The following is a 23455-nucleotide window of genomic DNA, read 5'->3' on the forward strand; positions in this document are numbered from 1 at the left end:
TAGGCAAAAGTCTAGAGATTCATAAAAAAAAGAAATAGTTTTGAAATAGAAAATAACACAATTGAAATAGAAGATAACTTACTTCTTCAGTTTTTACTAAAATAAAGCATTTTTAAATATCTGGCTCCCCCCAGGCTTGTTCTCCAACTTGGATAAAATTTTCATGTCTAAGTTACAAAATTCTGGTAACAAGAACTTACCATTGAAAGGCTTTAAGATGGCAAACTTGATTGAACACATATACACTTCAAATAAAGCATCTGCGCCAAACAAATGACTGCATGCACTTAAAATGCTTTACCTTTAAGACCATTCTCCTGCTGTGAAAACACTGCAATTGAACATTTTCCTTAACTAAATCACTAAATGCAAAAACTGAGACATCTTTTGCCTACTTTTATAGGTCTGAGGATCTATTGAGGAAGCTGAGATAGTTCATTCTAGTATCTAGTCATCTGATCTGGTCCAACCCCACAGATGGACAGTGGAGGGTGGGAGAGGGGTGGTATTTACATAATCATGGCAGTACCACTGATTTCAGAACCAGGTTTGGGAGACAGGATGGTTGGAATAGCAACTTGCCTTTCCATTTGCTCTCCTACAAACCCCCTAAAATGCTGTGTGTATATGTGGAAGGGAGTGTGTGTGTGTGTATACCAGCTGTAATTTTTAAAAATAGGACAAAGTTATGTTGTAATTCCAATTCTGGATGATGAGCTTTCACACAGCAAACAAAAATACACAGCAAGATTGAAGAAAGAAAAAATGAGAATACAAATCTCCTTAGAAATTTTCTTTGTTTTCAAACAAAGTACATTTCAAAAGGGAATCTGTCAGTTTTTGAGATGACTTTCTAAAATCAAAGTACAGCCCATCACCTAATCTGACTGATCAACTACTGCTGGAAATGTAAGACAGAGAAACTGTTGCTAGTTGTCCTCAGGTTATCTAGACAAACAATCCCACTCCACTGATCCACTTTCCTTTTCACTTATTTTTTATTTATCTCCCAGATGCTTTGAAACGTGATTTGAGGTAAGAAGCCTCTGGAGGTCAATGGCTATGTCCCCCCAAGGTTATTGCTGAGGCCCCTCTGAAGCTGTGCAGCACACAGGCACCCTAGGCAGCGGAGCTGGGGCGGGAGGGGGGGCCAGACAAATGGCTGGCTGGTTTGCCCAGGGACTTGGTGTCATGTAGGGACTTAGCGTTTTTTTTTTTTTGAGACGGAGTTTCTCTCGTTGCCCAGGCTGGAGTGCAATGGCGTGATCTCAGGTCACCGCAACCTCTGTCTCCCAGGTTCAAGGGATTACCCTGCCTCAGCCTCCCAAGTAGCTGGGATTACAGGCATGTACCACCACACCTGGCTAATTTTGTATTTTTAGTAGAGACGGGGTTGCTCCATGTTAGTCAGGTTGGTCTCGAACTCCTGACCTCAGGTGATCTGCCCGCCTCAGCCTCCCAAAGTGCTGAGATTACAGGCATGAGCCACTGCGCCCGGCCAGGGACTTAGCCTTTAATCTTAGGGAATCTTAAAGTCCAAATTGGCTACAGTAGATGTTAGCTGTTAGAAAAACAAAACACATGCAATATCATCACCAGCAGTGTTAAAGATAGCAATGACTACCCCTTCAGTTATAGATGACACATTTCTCTAAGCCCCTGGAATGAGCTGCTATTCTGTCCACTGTTTAGCTAAATTTGAGACTTAGTAACAATACATTAATATTAGCAGAGCTTCACCACAATATACTAATATTATCACCATGAGACTTTATATTATGTTAATCAAAGAATCTCCATTCCACTTTCAAAGGCTTGAAATGGTTTTGTGCTATGTCCAACAGTTGAGTGTCTACTAGGTACTAGGCACTTTTCTGGTTAGGTTGTATGCAGACACTCTATTTTCCAAATTTAATGAGAAAAAAAGCTCTGGGAGTTTAATTTGTTAGCTGGTATGCAACTGCTTGAACGCAAGAACCACAAACTACGTAAATAACAGGAACTCAAATAGACATGTTAACCGCTAAAGTTCATTTTTTAAAAAATCAATTCAATATGTTACATCGCAAGGAATCAATCACACTGCAATCATCATTTACAAATCAAAGTACAACACACATACTCATGGGGGTATATACAAGTAGGTAGAAGTGTGTGATTATGGACAAGTAGATTGAAACTGTAAATTATGTAACTGTCTCTTGTAATTACCCTGCTTGAGAACTGAAACAAACTTCCTGTATAATTTTGCAGGAGAATGGAGACTGAGATACAGAATTGCTTTTTAGTTGGTTTTAACCCTTCCACAGCTATTTAATTATGTGTGATGAGGTCAAAGAAAGTTTATGCTTAATTTATGAAAAATTGGCAGGGAGGTATTTTAAAGTAAATCCTCTAAAAAGCTTCCGATTATTAATTAAATCTGGTGATTTCTCTTCCTCTTCAAGGAATATTTATATAAATTATTAGGTAAAATAAACAATGTTTAAAACAAATTCACGGGCATCATTCATTTTATTTCCTCTCTAAAACATTCATTATGTTCTATAAGTTTTAACTGGATGCAACTGAAAAGCTACAGGGATGAAAGGCTGTCTTCAGAGGCATCTTCTGCTTCGGTAGAGAAAAATCTTACTAATGTCCTTAACTTCATGGAGAAAAGCTCCAATGCTGGGCGAACCCCAGGGCAGGACTCTTAGTCTACGAACAGAGAATCACCTTCTTAAGAAGAAGGACACCTGTTTTTCTGATAAATAGCAGAGTCTCAGTTCAGGACATTTTAAGTCATTCTAGCCTTTTCTTCCCTTTCTTAAAATCTAACTTTTAACATCTTTTCTCTAAGTTCTGTTTCTAGTGCCTAAAGATCTACCCCAAATTTTAGAACTGCTCAGCAACCAAGGAGGAGGAAAGGGCAATTTTCCTGTACATATCTTACAGGGTTTGCTGGTGCTATTCTTCCCACAAAAAAAGAAAAATGGGAAAACAGTTCTCATGCTGCAGTGTCTCTTCTTTCTCTCCTTGGGCTCACAGTTAAATACTTTCTCTGTACTCCATCCTCACTCTGCATCACCATTCCTTGTCCGAATCCTTCATTTCATCCTCATTCTGTTAATGCACAACCCTTCAATTATGTTTTTCTGAGTTTAAGAGTGAAAGTGAAATTTACAGGAATGCTGTTCTCTGATGAACTAGACTCAACACTTCAGAGGATTTGATTCAAGTAAATTTCAGTACATTTCCTTCACATAAAAATGGCTCTGCAAAGGCTGACATGGAGTTGATGCCTGTACACTAAATACTTGTACACTCAAGTTTTCATTTTCGAGCAGTCAAGGTGAAAGCCATGTCTCTCTTTAAAACATGACTAATAGGATGCCACCAATCAAGTAAGTTTCAGTTTTAAGAGTTACAAAAACCCAAGCGCTAAGATACCATAGGATGTCACCTACCATTTTAAGATGATCACTTTCAAAAAAACAAAAATAAAACACAGATACAGAAAATGACAAAAAACAAATATATGGCTTAATGGATTATTATTAGGCAACTGTCCTCGTAACTATCACCCAGGATCAAGAAAGAGAACTTTGCTGGCTACTCCAGAAAACCTTCTATCTGCTCCAGCCAATCACCCCTTCTCTCTCTTAAGTAACCGCTAGACTGACTCTCACAATAATCTCTTTTTTTTTTATACTTTCATCACCAAAACAGCCCAGCCACTAGAACAGTCTTGCCTATTAAAATAATAAAAAAAAAATCTTAATGCCATTTTCATCTAGGGGTTCCACCTTCACCCCTTTCTTTTCCTTGTAATCTACCTGTGGATGAACTGGGGCCACTTGACCTATACTGTCCACACTCTGAGTTTTGCTGATCTCCTACTTGCACTGCAGCTCAGTATGCTCCTCTTTATTCTGTATCTCTTGCAAAATGGCAACTAGATCCAATGCTTGCTTGATAAGACTTGGGTTCAATCCACTGGCAAGACTACAAATATCCTTGATCAGAAAATACATAATTTCTGGTTGTCCTTTTTGCAACTGTTGTTTTTGTTCATTGTCTACATCCATTAATTCACAGTGGTGGTGGGGATTACAAAACGGTTATATTTTAATTCTGTCATTTTCTTTTCTTCTTTTTTTTTTTTTGAGATGGAGTCTCACTCTGTCGCCCAGGCTGGAGTGCAGTGGCGCGATCTCGGCTCACTGCAACCTCTGCCTCCCGGGTTCAAGGGATTTTCCTGCCTCGGCCTCCCGAGCAGCTGGGACTACAGGCACATGCCACCACACCCAGCTAATTTTTTGTATTTTAGTAGAGACGGGGTTTCACCATGTTGCCCAGGCTGGTCATGAACTCCCGAGCTCAGGCAATCCGCCCGCCTCAGCCTCCCAAGGTGCTCGGATTGCAGGTGTAAACCACTGTGCATTTTATTTTCATTGGTTAGCTGGAATATGTTTATAAAAAGATGTTTCTGGCCAGGTGTGGCGGCTCATGCCTGTAATCCTACCACTTTGGGAAGCCAAGGCAGGTGGATCGCTTGGGCCCAGGAGTTCAAGACCAGTCTGGACAACATAAAGAGACTACAGAAAATGAAAAAATTAGCTGGGCATAGTGGTGTTTACCTGTAGTCCCAGTTACTCAGGAGGCTGAGGTGGGAGGATCTCCTGAGTCTAGGAGGTTGAGGCTGCAGTAAGCTGAGGTCGCACCACTGCACTATAGCCTGGGTGACAGAGCAAGACTCTGTCTCAAAAAAAATTTTTAAATTTAAAAAATAAAATGATGTTTCCCCTCCTTTACTACTTGATTACTTCACTGTACAGTTTATATAAGAAAGGCAGGATAAATGCTTTAATTACATTTTTTGCGGTTTTCAAGATAATAAACTGGTTCCTATTATCCTCTAAATCAGTTTGTTTTTTAATATCATTATGAACTTGTGAATTTAAACATTTGATAGTTGCATATTTTTTGTCTTTATTATTATATTTATTGTCTGGTCAGAGCCTCTTCAAATTGACTCCTAAGTCTTTTTGACATGACCCTAACAATTTTTGCTTCTTTGCTGTCTAGTATGACAAGCAGGACTTTGTTTTGTTTACAGAAATAACTCTTCGACTTCATTTAAAATGATGACTGTATTTGCCCCAAAAAAGGACATATGTAAATTTATTGTGGAGAGTGATGTCCACCTGTATTACATTTTCTCATGATTTCAGCAACACCTTTTTGTACCTTCTGCTGTGTAATTGTGCTACATATTTATTTACATGTGGACAAATGGTTACATGTGAAACTGAATTGCTTTTAATCCACTCAACCATTTTTATACACTTTAGAAACATTAATTTAAAACAATTTTGCTGAAAAAAAGAGTTCCTCTATGATGTTAACTCAAAGCAGGACTCCATATAAATAATTACAAAACAGAGGTTTTTACATTGGTAAACATGAAAATGTAGCATGAATATTAGGGTACAAACATGCTAACCACAAACCCTCTGTGGGGGAGAAAAAAAATCAGATTCCTAACTAGTATTTTCCTAAACAATTCTAAACAAGTTAAGGAAAACCTTCTGTTTTACCCAATACGAAGTTATATTTAAAAACAAACAAACACAACACCAACAACCAACCAACCAACGAACCAAAAAACTACCTTACAACCAGCTGAAGTCATAAATATGTTGTTTAGGTCCAGGCATGGTGGCTCATGCCTGTAATCCCAGCACTTTGGGAGGCTGAGGCGGGTGGTTCACTTTTACTTAGCAGTTTGAAACCAGCCTGGGCAACATGACAAAACCCTGTCTCTACTAAAAAATACAAAAATTACCCAGGCATGATGGTGCGTGCCTGTGATCCCAGCTACTCAGGAGACTAAGGCAGGAGAACTGCTTGAACCCAGGAGGCAGAGGCTGCAGTGAGCTGAGATCGTGCCACTGCCCTTCTACCTGGGCGACAGAGCAGGACTCAGTCTCAAAAAAAAAAAAAAAAAAGAAAAAAAGAAAAAGAAAATGAAATACCATCATGAGAGGGTAAGCGCAGGCAAACTTTTATCTTAGAATATTCTATCTTAAACATAATGTCTCTATTACAAGCTGGAAAATATGTTCAAGGGGGAATAGTTCTCGTGAAACCCAAACCAGGTATAGCACTAATTTCAGCCAAGCAGAGCAAAATCTTTCTTGATCTTGTTTTAACAACGGGTCAAGGCACAGTGGCTCACACCTGTAATTCCAGTACTTTGGGAGGCCGAGGCAGGAGGACAGCTTGAAGCCAGGAGTTTGAAACCAGCCTAGGCAAAAAACCAAGAGCCTGTCTCTACCTGACCCCCCACCTCTGCCCGTGAAAAACAGCCAGGAATGGTGGCATGTGCCTGTAATCCCAGCTACTTGGGAGGCTGACATGGGCGGATCACTTGAGCTCAGGAGTGCAACGCTGCAGTGAGCTATGATCAGGCCACTGTACTCCAGCCTGGGTGACAGAGTGAGACCCAGTCTTGAAGAGGAGGGACCAAGGGGGGAAGGGAGGGGGAAGAGGGGAAGGGGAGGGGGAGGGAGAGGGGAGAAGAGAAAATGTGAAAATGTGTCTCTTCCATATATCTTAACTGGGTAAATGGAAAATAGAGTTGGAAGCATTTCCTCCTCTGCACTGCCACAGCCTCTCTCACATTTGAAATTGCAGGGCTGGGAAGAATTTTGTGTCTGACCCTCTACTACCCTATGGGCAAGGACTAAATCATTCATCCTTATGTCCTCATCACCTAGACCATCCCTGGCACAGTGTATTTAAAGCATGTTTGCTGAAAGATAGGATGAAGTGATAAATAAAGTGTAAAAAACAAAGACTGAGAGGAAGTCTGAGTTTAAGCACTACTGGTCAAAAGCTAGCTGGATGTATCTGGCAGGTGTTGACACTCATACAAAGAAGTGGATTAACTAGACTCAGGCATGCACTGATTTCCCCCAACAATCCTTTATTGTGTATCCTCTATGTGCTAGCCACTGTGCTCATGGCTTGGAGTTTAGCAATGACCAAGTCCCTGCCCTCTTGACGGTCCCACTAAGGTTTCATTTTGTTCCAGTTACCGCTGAAGATTAGGTTATTCTCATCCCAATTATTTGAATGGAATTTGTCCAGTAGTGGGTTTCAAAATGACTCACTGCAAATGCCAGTCAATGTTAGAAATCCAAACAGACAAAAAATTTGTTTGAAAAAAAAAAAACAACAAACAACCACCTGCATGCCAAAACTCGAAAAAATTCTGAGCTATGTAAGGCAAAACACTAGCTTTCAGAAAAAATGAGAGACTGCAGACCGTATGTTTCATATTTACAATGTTTTCATTGAGGCAATGAATACAAACTATTCTATAAGAGCTATTTATTTGCTCTTATTTATGACAAGCTTAGCTTAAAAAAAGATACACAAATAAATCGTTAGCCGCACTGTCTCATGCAACTCATTTCAATGCATTCAGCAGCAGTCAACCTCTGAATAAATCACTGAGAGCTCAATTTTCAACCTTGATGTTATCTTTAGCATATTAAAACATATTGTACTTCAGACCAATGTAATAAAACAGTAATGGTAAAAGCTTTTAGTGAAACATATTATAATGAGAAAATAAGGAAAAATAGCCATTTTCCTTATTATATTACAGACTAGAATCCTATTAAAATAAATGTCATCATTATACTTGATTACATAGGTCAAAACGTGTCTTCCAAAACCCAGCAAAAGCCCAAGGATATAGCTGCTGGTCCAGTATTTTCCAACAAGTGTCATGGGGGTGAAGGTGGGAGGCTCCTTATCTTAGAAAAGGCTATGAAGTACTTGAGCACCATTTCAAAAGCATAACTTATTATTCCTTAATGACTGCCTTGACTGCACTCACCCAGGAGCTGCTGGGAAGGCTAAGCAAAGAGAAGCTTTCTTGACAGCTTCTTATGGCTAAAGCTGGAATTTTCCTTTCAAAATAAATGCAATCAAGAAATGAATTATCTGATAAGAGAAAAAGTAAGGAAAAGATAAGTGTCTCTTCAACCAGCTATGTACAAATGTGGATTATGTCACAGCTCTGCTTTCTCCGCCAAAGGTTTAGAGCAGACAGTGACATCTTCTTTCTGATGCAACTGAAATGATCTTAAGATAGAGGCTGCATTTCAGCAAAAGTACCAGACCTCGAAAGAAGACAGGGCATACCTGGCATCATTTGGAAGTAAGTAAACCAGTGCTGATGGTTTATGTTCTAATAAAATAAAATTCTCCCTAAGAATCACACACAAGAAGGGAAAGCACATTTTAAAAGTTCTTCCCGTCATAATTTAACATTTGTTCAACAATTAAGAACCTACTAAGCGCCACGCTCTTCTAGAAGATCAGAATGCAGCAAAAAGCAAAGTCCACACTCTCATGAAGTTTACTTTTGATAAGACATGGGCAATCAACAATAAATACAGTCATGCACATACACGGATACAAATATGCATGCTATCCTAGCTCTGTCCTCTGAGAGGGCTAGAAGCAGTGACACCCAAGTAGCCATGGGCACATTTAAGTGATCAGAACTTGGTTTCCTTCTTTTTTTTTTTTTTTAAGGCGAAGTCTTCCTCTTTCACCCAGACTAGAGTGCAGTGGCGCAATCTCGGCTCACTGCAACCTCCACCTCCCGGGTTTAAGCAATTCTCTGCCTCAGCCTTCCAAGTAGCCGGAACTACAGGCGCCCGCTGCCATGCCCGGCTAATTTTGTGTCTTTTGTAGAGACAGGGTTTCACCATGTTGGCCAGGCTGGTCTTGAACTCATGGCCTCAAGAGATCCACCTGCCTCTCGGCCTCCCAAAGTGCTGGGATTATAGGCATGAGCCACTGTGCCCGGCCCAGATCCCGGTTCCTAAATACTGTTCTCCACCATAAGGAACCAAGGCTCTTGGGAGAAATGGATGATTCCAGCGCTGGCTTAAGAAAAGGATAAGCTAAATCTGGAACATCATGCTGTGGCAGAAAGGAAGAATCCACAGGACGGAAGCATGTGGAAAAGGCACAAGAATCCACTTGAAACATTTGCTGCTAAATAAATCCAGGACAACTTGATGTTTGGGGAACATCAAAATCAATCATGGTAATGACAAGATATAACCTACAGAATAAAATTAAAACCCAAAATTATACAGAAAAAATTAAATAAATGGGGAAGAAGAAACAATTCTTCCTTATAGAATGCCAATTAGTAAGTTGTAGAAAGAATGAAATTAGAAAATTACCATTTGGTAATTATCCTAGTAATAATTATTTTAGGTAAGAGCCATAAGTGAAGGTAAAAGTAGGACGTGAACATTGGATGAGAATTGATATTTATATAATCCCAAAGTATCTTCTCACCAGATACTTACTGATTACAAAGCGAAAAATGGTAATTTCACAGTGAAGAAGCCTGGCAGGTCCCACCCTCATAAGCCCAGTGATGAGACAAATGTATTATCATATGATCCTGATGAAATGCACTGGGGAGGACATACGGTCACTTCTATGGTATTCCTGCCAAAAAATGTACAGCCTAAATCTAACTGTGAAGACACATCACATAAACCCAAATTGAAGCACACCATACAAAATAAGTGGCCTGTATGCTTCAAAAATATCAAAATCATGGAAAACACAAAGCAAAGCAAAACAAAACAAAAAAACAGGTAGTATTCCAGATTAAAGGAGGCTCCAGGGACATAACTACATACTCCACGTGATCCTGGAGGAGATTTTTTTTTTTCCTCTAGAAAGAACATCAGTATAAACTGGTAAAATTTAAAATTTGAACAATGCATAGAGATTACTTTAATATCTTGATTTTAATAATTTGTATTATGGCTATATATGAGAGCATCGTTGTAGAAAAACACTGTAATACTTAGGGATAAAGGTGCCACACGTCTTCAACTTACTCTCAAATGATTCTGAAAAGAAAATACGACAGAGAAAGAGAGAAACAAAGGGAGAGATTGAAAATAATAGAGCAGAAAACAGACGTGATAAAATGTGAACATGTGCAACAATGTATGGGAAATTGTGGTATTATTCTTAGAGCTTTTCTCTAAGTCTGAAATTATTTTAAAATTAAAGAAAAAAATAGTGACATGGATAAGGCACTGCTGGCAGCCCCCGCAGCAGCAGTCCAGGGCTTGGGAGGGAGCACTCTGGGGCCCCAGGGCTCAGCAGTGGCTGGGAGAAGAAGAGCTCCTTGCCTTGTCCGTGTGAGGCTCTGAAGCAGGAACTGCAAATGTTTTGTGGGCAAGGGAGTTCTCTGTATGTCTGGTGGGGATGGAGGCAGAGAGAGATAGAAAGACTTTACAGACAGAGATGGGGAAGACTTTCAAATTTTCTGACTGAGAAAGGGAATCCTAGAATCCAAGAGAAAGGAATGTGTTCTCAACCAATCCATGATAGTCACTCTCCTCCACCCATTCCAGTTGTGGGCAAAGAGTCATAAAACCCACTAGGAAGTTTATGAGCAAATTGGGAGTTGGTGCCCTTTAGTCACTCTGGCCAAACTCTGCAAATGGCCTCCTCGGGAGCCTTGTTCTGACAAATCCCAGAGAAGCTATTCTAGGAAGTGACAGACAAATGACTTATTCTGCAAGCAGCACATGGTTCCATGGATGACCATTCCACCTCACTCGGCTGCCCTGAAGAACAGTGTTCAAAGCACTGCATTTGCAGTTCTTTATACAGATAGTCCCTGGCTTACAATGGTTCAACTTTACTAAGGTATGAAAGCAACACCATTCAGTAAAAACCATACTTGATCATTTCCTGGGCTAGCGATATGTGGTACAACACTCTTACATGAGATACTCAACACTTTATTATGAAATTGGCTTTGTGTTGGATGATTCTGCCCAACTGTGGGGTAATGTAAATGTTCTAAGCACATTTAAAGTCCAGGCTAAGCTATGATGGTTGGTGGATTAAGTGTATTAAATGTATTTTTAATTAATGATATTTTCACTTTATGATGGGTTTATCAGCCCATAGCCCCACTCTAAGTCCAGGAGCGTGTATATACACACAATGCATTACATTCCACTCACATCTGTGATCAAGTGTGCAAGTGGGCAGCTATATCTCTCTCCCTGCTTGTGTCTTGTTTCAGCTTACTAAACTGGCAATTATAAAGATCTGCCTGATTTACAACCTCATTTGACTTACTGAAAATACATCCCTGACCAAAAGACCCCAGGCTCATGTACAAAACAGAAATAAAACAAATATAACCATTAAAAGGTCCTTTAAAAAACCAGAGCAGATTTTAGAAAACTTGTAACCCTAGTTAGCTTTCTATCCTGGGCTCCAAATTATGAGGTCAAAAATGATCATGAGAGGTCATGTGACTCATCCCTACCTTTAAAGGCTGGATTTCAATCATTCTGGAAAGATATTTATCTACTATTACTTTAAGTAACTTCCAAGAGAAGGTGCTATTAATTTCTTCAGCAGCCTACTCTATCTTCCTTAAAACTTTTATAGCCAAGAAATTCTTTTGGTTTTAAATTGATTTTCTATTGGGTTTACACCAGTTCGCATTTTCTTTGAGTGCTATAAAATTCTTCCCCTAGTCTCCTCTTCTCTGAGGGAATAACACCAATCCCTTTTCAACTTTATTCAGATCTTTCACCGCACTTCTTAAACCCACTCCAGCAGGGGCAATGCTAAGTGTACAGGAAAGAGAAAATCAAAAACCACACCCTCAGCATTGCTTTGCCTGGTCACATCCTGGTAGACAGCATTCATCATAGTGGCCCTGAGCCACTCAGTAAAGGTTTCAATGTGTTCTGTAGTTTTAAAATACAAGGTAGATTCTAATAACAGTTTTCACTAAAATGGTTTAAAAAAAGACATAGCATTTGAAGATAATGTATTTGTTACCCAGATTGTTTTCTTATGTAGAAGGCCTTAGTGCCAGATCATGCTGTACAAATAAGACGCTACTGAATTTAGAGCTTGAACTTTTACCTAGTAAGTACCAGTTCCTTTTTAATTTTAGGTAGACAATTATTGTGGACAGCAAACATATCAATTTGGAAATTTAGTTTATATCAATACAATTTAATTTATACCTCTAATACCTATTATTATATAGGAATCTGTACTACTGGATACAGAGAAGTTGGAAGTATGACACCTCCATCAATAATTATCACAAAAGGGTGAATAGAGTGTAAGTGTGATACCATATACAATATGGGACCAATAAAGGTATGAGATAAAATTCCAGGAGGTGGGATCAAAAAGCAGAGATACTTGAGCTGGCTCGTAACAATGGGCAGGATTTTGAACAGACAGAGACTAGGAAAGGATTAGGTGATCACTTCAAGGAAGGGACTGCATAGACAAAAAATGGAGGTATAGGACCATGCTCAGACTATTTGAGAAAAAGGAGATTGGTAGATGAAAAAGCCTAAAGGACAGGCTGGAATTAGATGTTAGAAGACGTTAAATATTGAGCTAAGGAGTTTGTCTTATTCTGTAGGCATATAGATATGACCAAAAATTTAAGGCTTGAATGGCTGCTATGCATACCAGAAACTATATTTATGGACTACTTATGAATAGAAGATACACAAAACTGGAGAACAAGATAAATGGTTTTGCCCTCAGAAATGATTACAGCTAGGACTCTATAAAAATAAAAATGGTACACTGCATTTGGTAAGATGGCCCTCCTTGGGATTACTGGTTTCATGGATAACTAGGTCAGGAAAGTGTAGATAAGACTAGGGTAATGAATCAATAACTAAAAATATTATCTAAAAATAGAAAAGTAATCAAAATTTTTCTTTTAAAAGAATCACATTCTTCAATGTCATTAGATAAATCAGTCAAAACTGCTATTCAGTTATTTTACACTTTTATCAGACATTAATATTTACAATACCTAACAATATAGATTTAGATTCACTGTATTTCTTCATGGTTTTCTGTGAGAACATTTACATTGTGGTTTTTGCATCTGATATAGCTGACGAACATTGTGCAAAGTCCTAAATTTTCCTCCTTTCAGTTAACAAGCAGATAAACTGCAATCTGGTAATCAAGAAGGACCTGGTTCCTAGTGACAGATTTATTTTTATTTATTTATTTATTTTGAGACAGAGTCTCTCGTTCTGTCGCCCAGGCTGGAGTGCACTGACACCATCTCAGCTCACTGCAACCTCCACCTCCTGGGTTCAAGTGATTCTCCTGCCTCAGCCTCCCCAGTAGCTGGGAGTACGGGCGTGTGCCACCACGTCCAGCTAATTTTTGTATTTATTTTTCAGTAGAGATGGGGTTTTACCATGTTGGCCAGGATGGTCTCAATCTCTTGATCTTGTGATCCACCTGCCTCGGCCTCCCAAAGTGCGGGATTACAGGCATGAGCCACCACGCCTGGCCAATGACAGATTTTTACATGACCAGAAATGACTATTATCATGGGATATCTGGTCATCATGTTATCTAGATATTTTGAATCAATTCTCCAAATGTACCCCTAACACAACATTTACACATCCAGAATATAAACAAGGAAAAAAAGAAACTACCAATTTTTAAAAACATTATCCATGTGCATACTTTTATATATTATTCCGGTTTTAACAGAGAAGGCTCAGAAGATATGAGTGCATATAAGATAAATATTTCTTGGGAAACCTCTAGATACAAACACTGTATTAATTTCCATAATAGAAAAGGGAAATTAACAAAACAAGGTAAGAGTTATTTCTACTAGCAAGGCCCAGGACAGGCTGCCTAGAAAATTATTTTTCTAAATGGAAATATACCTTTCTGCTTTGCACTGTACAAGATTATAGGCAAAATTTTAGAGAGCTGAAAATCCTTTCAAATAATACTTCCTTTAGCTCTAATCACGAATAATTGCCTCTTTTGGTGCTAATGAGCATGAGCACCACAAAATGGAATGTAATTCTGTCAGTTCATTCAGGGTAATGGCTTTGTGCATGAGGCCCGCTGCCGAGAGATCTAGTCTCAATTTCCTAGAGTACAATCACTAAGCAGCAGTACATTTTTCACTTGAGGAAGATGTTCTAACCTATGTAAATATAAATAGAAAACTCATTATCTATTGATAAAAACAACAATGCAGGTTAAATAAACTTTTGTGTGTTACTGTTTCCTGTAACAGCCATCAGCCTCCTGGATCATGAAAGTAAATAAAGTACTTCACTTACTGAAATCAATGAGAAACCGTCCAAATCCTTGCCTTTGGTGCTGGGGCATGATCATTATGCAGGAGACATTATACTTCTGCTGGCAAAGCTTTTCCTGAGGGAAGGAGAAACAGATCAAGTATGTCAGAGCCCTGCTGAAGTGGGCAATTCCCTGCACCTGCCACTGTCCTTGTAAAACTGTCCACTAAAGAAAGCCAATGGGTTAGGTCAGGATCAAGCAGAAAAATCCTACTATATTAATCAATCAAACTATCAACTAACAACAAACCATCGACTCTGGCATGCCTCTCAACTACATCTTTATTCTTGAAAGTCAGTGCCATAAAATATGCATAAAGAATCCAAGGAAATATGAACCAAATAAAACAGAATACAGACAGTATAAAAGAAATGCTTTCCTTGCTCAAATAACTTCAGAGATAGAGAAAATAACATCCCAGGGAGTCACCCAGTGGAGTAAGTTAGGATTTAGCCAGCTATCTTGCTAAATATAATAATAATCTACAACTCTGCAACAGCAATCTGTCTTCTGCCTTTTGGCAAATGCCCCAGTGAAACTAAAACAGTATCTGTGTGGGTAGATGTGCACAAATACATTTCTCCTATGAATAAAAAGTCAATGTAAAAAGCTAGAGAAATAATTAATCTGCATTTCAAACCAGGAAAACAAAACAAAATGAAACAAAAAGACAACAACAAGAAACCCTAAAGCCTCCAAACAAAGGCTAGACCAAAATACTACGAACAGTTTGAAACCAGGAGGAAGACTGAATAGAACACGGTTAAGAAACAGCTCTTGCCGGGTGCGGTGGCTCAAGCCTGTAATCCCAGCACTTTGGGAGGCCGAGACGGGCGGATCACGAGGTCAGGAGATCGAGACCATCCTGGCTAATACGGTGAAACCCTGTCTCTACTAAAAAATACAAAAAACTAGCCGGGCGACGAGGCGGGCGCCTGTAGTCCCAGCTACTCGGGAGGCTGAGGCAGGAGAATGGCGTAAACCCGGGAGGCGGAGCTTGCAGTGAGCTGAGAGCCGGCCACTGCACTCCAGCCTGGGCGGCAGAGCGAGACTCTTGTCTCAAAAAAAAAAAAAAAAAAAAGAAACAGCTCTTACAGTTAAAGAAGAACTTGCAACTTTCATGGGATGTGGCATCAGGGCAGCATTTTTTTATTCAGAGTACACAGAAGTTGCCAAAACCTACACAGAGATCTGGAAAAGGCTTTTGAGGTCATGGATGCTCTGGCCAAATATAAACCACAAATAAGACTAACCACAAATGGTACCAACCACACCAAAGTTTTACTTCAGAACACCCAGATCTTTAATGAACCAATTTGAAAGATCACAGGAGATGGTTGTGGAAAAAACCCTACAGGGCAGAATTGAAGATTTCTTTGTGAAAAAGATGCATTCCCAACTTTTGCACATTTGTAGTTGTCTATGGAGCCTCTAAAAAATGAGGAGGAAGCAATGTGTGTCAGTTCTCCTAAGAAGATGAATTGTCCCTCACTGGATGTGCACATCAATGGCAAAGGTTCAAGTAATTCGTCTGTTTTGCAAAGTTATGACAAATAGGTCCCTCTCTCTAAAAAGAAATGTACTCTGGGTTAAGAGAATTCATCCTTGATGCCATTCCCTTCTTTGTCCAGAACCATTTCCACCTTTCGGAGTTTTTTGAGATCCAATATAGTAGTGATCTTTCTTCCCCCGCCTCGCAACTTAACGCATTACTACAGCTAAATTCTAAGCTATGAATAAAACAACTACTCCTTCTTTCCTTTCTGTTTACAGCCATCTATTATGTGCTTGGAAAGTCATATGCATGTAACAATTTGCATTGAACTTTTCTAGGTCATTCCAGCCCTTCTCTGGCTATCCTTGAACTGTCATTCTAATAACCTCTAGAATTTAGTTCAAGAATAGCCCCAAAGGGCCAGAGTCCTCTAGATTCCAACTGACACATGAGAATATGGTTTAGTTTCATCTAGTCTTTTTTATTTATTTATTTATTTTGAGATGGAGTTTTGCTCTGTCGCCAGGCTGGAGTGCAGTGGGGTAATCTCAGCTCACTGCAACCTCTGCCTCCCGGGTTCAAGGGATTCTCCTGTCTCGGCCTCCAGAGTAGCGGGGATTACATGCATGCACCACCACACCCGGCTAATTTTTGTATTTTTAGTAGAGACGAGGTTTCACCATGTTGACCAGGATGGTCTCGATCTCTTGACCTCGTGATCCGCCCGCCTTGGCCTCCCAAAGTGCTGGGATTACAGGCGTGAGCCACCGCACCTGGCCTCATCTAGTCTTTTAACATGGTTATTTTTTAGATTAATTTTTGTTTCACTATACTGCCAAGGCATATTAGTATTCCAAAATAGCAGGAAATAACAGCAGCTGCTGCCATGCTATAGAAGAAACTGACAAAGTGAGAAAAGTTGAGCTAGTTCTGAGTAAAATGTTAGGTACCCTGGGAGGAAGAGAGGCAGAAATTCAAACTTCAAGAATCACCACCAACTCTACACATGGCTGCTACTCAGCGGCCAACACAAGACTCAGGAGCGGTATGGTCAGTGCAGCACGCGTAAGGTGGGCACGGTTAAGCCTATGTTTAAATCCACAGACATTGAAAGAAACACCATTTTCTAACAGGAAGGACGCAACCACTATTCTTTTAAGTCTCTGGAGAAAATTATCTTGACAAACCTACATAAAAGGTAAGGTGTTTTATTTATTAATCATATAAATAGATTTCCTATTTATTGTTTTAGTGTTAATTCTCTATCATCTTTTGAATTTGTAATGTGCAAATTAACTTTCTTCTTTTTCATTTCAAAGCTTTACCAAATATGTGGATTAAAACACTGAGACAGTTTTCCATGAATGGTGTTATTTATTTTTGTTTATGATCTTTGGGTTGACTCGGATTTAGGATAGCTATAGTTTGCAAGTACCTTCACATATATTCTATCTTTTGAAACTCCATTAAAATGGCACTTGTATAAAGCATCCCATTTACATTGTGCAAGAGCAGATTCATTAAAATTCAAGTATCACCTAATATAAAAAATGTATCATAAAATAAATAAAAGATAGAGTTTGGACCTTCTACCTAAAAGTCTCATAATTATTGTCTCTATGTACCATCCTGGCAAATTTAACTATTTCCTAGGTGCCTCAGAAAAGTTAAGGTCATTACCTGGTAAACGTCTCCAAACTCAGTTATCCTTTATTAAAAGGAGCTATTGTTTCTTAGAAGCCTTTGAGCGGAAGAATGTGAGTGAACTGCTCTGAACCATTGAAAAGGACAAGCTACATCCCCTCAATATGTCGATGTTTCCCCCACTCTAATAGCTGGAGATACTTTGGCTTTATTTTTATTTTTATTTTTTTTTAAGATGGAGTCTCGCTCGCGATCTCAGCTCACTGCAACCTCTGCCTCCCAGGTTCAAGCGATTCTCCTGCCTCAGCCTCCCAAGCAGCTGGGACTACAGGTGTGTGCCACCCGGCCCAGATAATTTTTTGCATTTTTAGTAATTTTTTGCATTCACCATGTTGGCCGGGATGGTCTCTATCTCTTGACCTCATGATCCACCTGCCTCGGCCTCCCAAAGTGCTGGGATTACAGGCATGAGCCACTGTGCCCAGCTGATACTTAGGCTTTCTAAAGGTGAGATTGCTTTGAACTTAAAACCATAGCACAGAGAATAAGAGACTAAAGTGTAAAACCAGTCGTTTTATCAGCTTGACTGTCCAAATGCCAGCGTCCTAACTCACTGAGATACTGTTGACCACAGAGGGAAGGCAACAAGGAGAAAGGAGAATTCTCTCTTAAATGCTACATTAAACTGAAACCTTCATGTTGACACCACTTAAAGGGAAAACGGAAATAAGCTTACACTGAGAAAATCAAAGATGCTAAGTGGTCCACAAGGCAGCAATTAGAATGTCATCAGGACGGCACACAGTGCTGAGGTCCTTTACACACTTACTAGGCACCATGTTTTTTGTTTTCATCTTTTAAAATGAGTTCTGAACAAGAACCTGAGCTTTTCAAAAACACATGTCACTTATTCAAATTACAGTAATGAAAAGCCCTGTTCAAAGAATTGGGCTCCACCAAAACATTTTGAAAAGAAAATGAAGGTCATGCTGGCTCTTGTTTTACCTTAGAGAAGTATCCAACCAGATGACAGCCCTTTTCATCATTTTTTGTCAGGACGTAAAAAAGGAATGGCTCGACATCATAATACAACGTTTTGTGGTCCAGGAAGAGCTTGGCTAACAAGCAAAGGTTTTGGCAATAAATTTTGCTCATATTCCCATCAACCTAGCAGAAAGAAACAGACAACATTATTTAACATAAAAATGCCACGCCACAGAAAATTGTTTCTTCTATATGGTATTTCAGAAAGTACATCATTTTATTTCCAAATCTTAAACTGAGAGATTAAAACACTCTATTAAGCAAGTACAGCTTTAACCAGAAAACAGCTGTCACTGGCAAATCAGAATTCCACATTTTCTCTTAAATCAGGGTACATTTGAGGTAGTTAAATTTCTCTTTTAGCTACCAAAGAAGGGCCAAACCACTAGCAAAGGAGTAATTTTTACTTGTAGTTTATTCTGAGCTAAAAATGATCAGGCATGTCCTCTCTCTTTATTTGAACCAAATAAATCCGTATTAAGGAAATAGAAACAGATCAAAATACTTCTCAAGTAAGTTAAACTTTATGTTGTTTCAAAAGGGTTTCACATAAAACTAAAATTAATGAACTGTATTATTCTGATTCCTCAGAATTGTGGATTAGCAAAGAGGTTTCCATTTTGGTTTTATCCCAAGCATCATCTTAAATATAATTGGAAAAGATAAAATATCTATGTTGGGAATACTTACAGAGAAAGTGATATGAATTTCAACCTACAGTAAGCACCATGATTACAGTCTACTTCTCTTGAAAATAAAAGAATCAAGCTGTGATACTGATGGCTACAGACAGGAGGCTAGGCACAGATGCCAATTTCTTTGATCAAATGTAGTTACTTGTTGAAAACAGAAAACACAGCAGATTCAAGAAGAATTTCCCTAGCACTTTTCTTAAGGGAAATGGGTATTTGCTAACCAGAGCTCTTAAACAACGAACTTGACCATTCTCAGGTCTCCTGTGGACCATACGGGTTCTCATCTTGCACAAATTATTTTTAGATTTCATATAACTATTTCCCTTAGATGAAACCTAGGTCCCATACATAGCAACACAATCAAATACGGGCAACGGGCACAGAGGATACAATTCTCCCTTTAATTAAAGGAAGTTTTCATATATTTGAGAGTATGGCCCTTTTGGAAATGGTAGTATATTACAAAAAGGAAAGATGGCGATATACATAACTGTGAACCAGAAAAATAGAGAGATGACAGTGCTGAAGAAAATTCTGATCAGTTGTGAAAGGTGAAAGAAGAATAAAGAAAGGGAAGAAGGCAGGAAAATCGTAATCTGTGATTATTCCTCCTTTGTTTTATAAGTTTTGTAGGAAACTGCTAGGAGAAAAGTTGCCCAAATGTTATACTCTATTAATTCAGATTCCAGAATAGGGACCTCAGTACTTATCAAATCCAACTCCTTATTCGTATAAGCGAATTTTACAGACATGCTTCTGATGTTTCCCCTCTCATCTCTGGATGGTCCAAAAGCACCTGCCCTGAAAGAACAGCCCATTCTTACCAGCCTAACAAGACTGATCCCCTTGCCCCTGCGAAGACGTTCCATGGATTTATGACAGCTTCAATCCCAATGCTGACTCATGCTGATTTATTAAATAATTACTTAAGGCCAACAATGTGTTTTGAGCTTTGAGAAACAATGTTTTGGTTCGAAGAACAGATCTAAGGCATCAAGGAAGGATCCAATAGGAAAGCTGAACTTGTGACATTAGCTAAGCTTCAACTGTGAGCAGCTGTGTCACCTCAGCCGGCTGGGGCTGGCGGGATAGCAAGAGGAAGCTCAGGCAACATGTCTTCAGCCTTCTCTCTTGCCCACTAGTTCTTACTGGGGGTGATTCTGCCCCTGGGGATATCTAGCTACGTCTGGAGACATTTTTGGTTGGTACAACTGGAGGGGGTGGTGGTGCTACTGGCATCCAATTAGTAGAGGCCACAGATGCTGCTAAACATCCTACGCTGTATAGCATAGCCCCTACAACAAAGAACTAACCAGCCTGAAATGTCAATAGTGCCCAGATTGAGAAACTCTATGCCTAACTTTTAGTAAGAACTAATATATCACCTAACCTTCCCAGCAACAATACCCTTCTTCCTCCAAGCTTGCCAAAAGAGCCTGACAGAAAAGAGAAGGCTTTAAAAAAATCATAAGACACAACTGGAGTTTCCTGTGTTCTCTGATCAGTCTTGGGGAAAACCTAGTGGGCCCAAACCTGTCTGAGAAGGAGCCTGGTCCATGTGAGAAACCTACAACCTTCCCTTTTTTTAATATGATGGCAAGACACTACATGCCGGAAATAAAAAGAACTGTAAGGCAGAACAATAAATTTCAGCCTGAATAGTTCAGAAAAAGAGAATCCAGAAGTGAAACTATATTTCACAGGAAGAAGACATCACATTTGCTGTACAAGGTAGGCATGTTCCCAGCACCCAGGAATGAGCATCAATGCATACCATGATGGGTCACAAAAGAGAAAATGCAGCAGACAACAGAAGTGTGCAAGTGGAGGGAAGAGCATAAAGGAGAGACGTGAAAAGTCCTGCAGACAGACAATAACCTGGGAGAAAGGCATGGTCCCTGCAAGGTAAAACTGACTCAGCTTAACTGAATCCCTGAAACTGACAACAGATACATAATTAAACAATGCAACTATATAGAGGCAAAGGCCTGCTACTAAATCAATTCTGGAAATACAAAATGTCTTCAAGAAACCCACAATGACAGACATATGGCCACAAGGGGTTCCTGTGAACAGCAGAGTTCTTCAGGGGTGGCCATCTACCCAGATGGGAGGGAGTCCCAACATCTGTTAGGGTCTCACCAAAAGGATTATCCATCCTGCCAAGAAGTGGATGGAAACACAGGTGGTTGTGTATTGAGGAGATATGTACAGCTGCTCAGTTCCCTGGAAGAATGAGCACCTGCCAGACATTGGCTAGAGCTGCTGAATAAAGCTCATTTCTCCTGCCAAAGAAAGTGGAATTTACAAAGAGCTGAGGAGATCATAAATTCATTGGTGAATATATCCAGTGTAGACAGGGATTTTGGGGAAGACAAAAATGTTAATGTGATGAAGTAGGGATTCTTCATCAATCTAAATGGTTGCTTAATATGGTTAAACATTCCAAAACACAGAAATGTTTTAAAGGGCAGTCTGAATTTCAGTGCCAAAATTAAATATACTTTGCACCTTCTAAACACAAATCAGCACATAGTCAACAATTAGGAGTACTAGATTTCAAAAAGCTGAATTTTTTATTTACACGTGCTTACCTCAAATACTGAAAGGTCTTTCCTTCGGTAAATTTCATTTGCTGGAGGATGAAACCATCCGCACTTCTTGGAGTGTCTTAGCAAAATATTTTTACTTTTCATATATTTAAGACAGAATTCACACAGGTAAAGCTTTGGTAATCTGTTGAAGTTTAAAATCACAGAATCTATCAGACAGATTATACTGTTGCGGGGGAAGATTAAATATTGTTCAATTTTCTCTACCTCATAAAAAGGTTGTATAATAACATTGGAGGATGGGTGCAGTGGCTCACGCCTGTAATCCCAGCACTTTGGGAGGCCGAGGCAGGCAGTTCACTTGAGATCAGGAGTTTGAGACCAGCCTGGCCAACATGGTGAAACCTCGTCTCTACTAAAAATACAAAAATTAGCTGGGCATGGTGGCACATGCTTGTGGTCCCAGCTATTCGGGAGGCCGAGGCAGGAGAATCGCTTGAGGCAGAGGGTGCAGTGAATCGAGATCGCACCACTGCACTCCAGCCTGGGCAACAGAGTGAGACACCATCTCAAAAATAAATTAATTAATTAATTAAAAAAAAAAAAAAGAAAGCCAATAGTAAGGAGAGAATGTAAAACAACCTTACATTATTTTCAATATAATCCATAATATGTGCTCCCTTTACTTTGTGAACAAATCATTTGTTTGCTTAAAAATATCCTATGTAAAGAAAGGTTTACAGATATGGAACCACGACCCTAAAAATCAACTTAATAAGGATACCATCCTGTCAAGGGGCCAAGCATATTTTTCAAAATTCACACTTACTATCTTATTTCCAATTATATGTGGTCAGCGGTATAGAAGTGAATTTATTATTTTTAAACAATCTGCATACATATGAGGCCGAAAAGTCCTTGAACTTAGTTGTTACCATTTCCACTTCTGGAAGAGGTAACTTTAAAGTTATTATCATAGATTTATACATGGTCTAACGCAGTAAATGGCAGGGCTGAAAATCAAAAGATCTAATTTGTTTTCTACCAATTCCACTGTTACTTTGAGTAAAAGACAAATACCTCTCTTCCCTGCTGACTTTTTCTCCACCTTAAAAATTAGAACACTTTTTATTTCCACATTTTAATGAACACGGCTGATATTTATAAGAAAATGTTTAGAGGCACTTGCAAGGTCTTTGGAGTCTAAGAATGGGGTAGAAGGTTTTCAAGAGACAGGCAGACACAGATGAGACTACTTTCAAACCTTGCACTTATGTACAAATTTTATTCAAAGTTTTTAGAACACATGGCTTATGATTACCTAGGCAAATTAAAGCTCATAGTCATTTTAAAAAATTGTTCAAGAACACACAACTGAATAGTATAAGCTAGGAGGAGAAACCAAAATTCTTGACTCTTACTTTGTCATTTAACTTTTAGAAAACACATCGCATTTTCTCCAGTTACGTGATTGGCCAGACACTCACATGCTAATGAAAAAAATAAGATCTATTTTATAAGAAAATCAAGTTTATAATCACTGAAAACTTTGCAGACTAAAAAATTTTTGAAGACACTAGTAAAGTGTACCCTGATGTACTTCATGGAAGAAATCTATTCTCAATGTACCTATTTTGGGATATATTCGTTCACAACTAATTTGAGTTCAAGACAAATGAAAACTCGGATACCATTTTTTCTCCTTTTTACTTTTTATTTTTTGAGATGGGATCTCACTCTGTCACCCGAGCTGGAGTGCAGTGGTGCGATCTCGGCTCACTGCAACC

General features: G+C 39.2%; 1 protein-coding gene across 3 annotated transcripts in view; it reads right to left on the reverse strand.

Annotated features, from left to right (window-relative positions):
* KAT6B (lysine acetyltransferase 6B) overlaps nucleotides 1-23455 on the reverse strand; it is a 211157-nt gene that overhangs the window by 22271 nt on the left and 165431 nt on the right. For all 3 annotated transcript variants that reach the window (XM_017871917.1, XM_017871916.1, XM_017871918.1), the window contains exons 11-13: nucleotides 21711-21852; nucleotides 18383-18544; nucleotides 14220-14313 (exon numbers count right to left, since the gene is read on the reverse strand). In XM_017871917.1, coding sequence (XP_017727406.1) covers nucleotides 14220-14313; nucleotides 18383-18544; nucleotides 21711-21852 — 398 coding nt within the window. The remainder of the gene's footprint in view (nucleotides 1-14219; nucleotides 14314-18382; nucleotides 18545-21710; nucleotides 21853-23455) is intronic.

This window comes from Rhinopithecus bieti, unplaced genomic scaffold, assembly GCF_001698545.2.
Source record: "Rhinopithecus bieti isolate Rb0 unplaced genomic scaffold, ASM169854v2 scaffold_6022, whole genome shotgun sequence".
NCBI classification, from domain to species: Eukaryota; Metazoa; Chordata; class Mammalia; order Primates; family Cercopithecidae; genus Rhinopithecus; species Rhinopithecus bieti.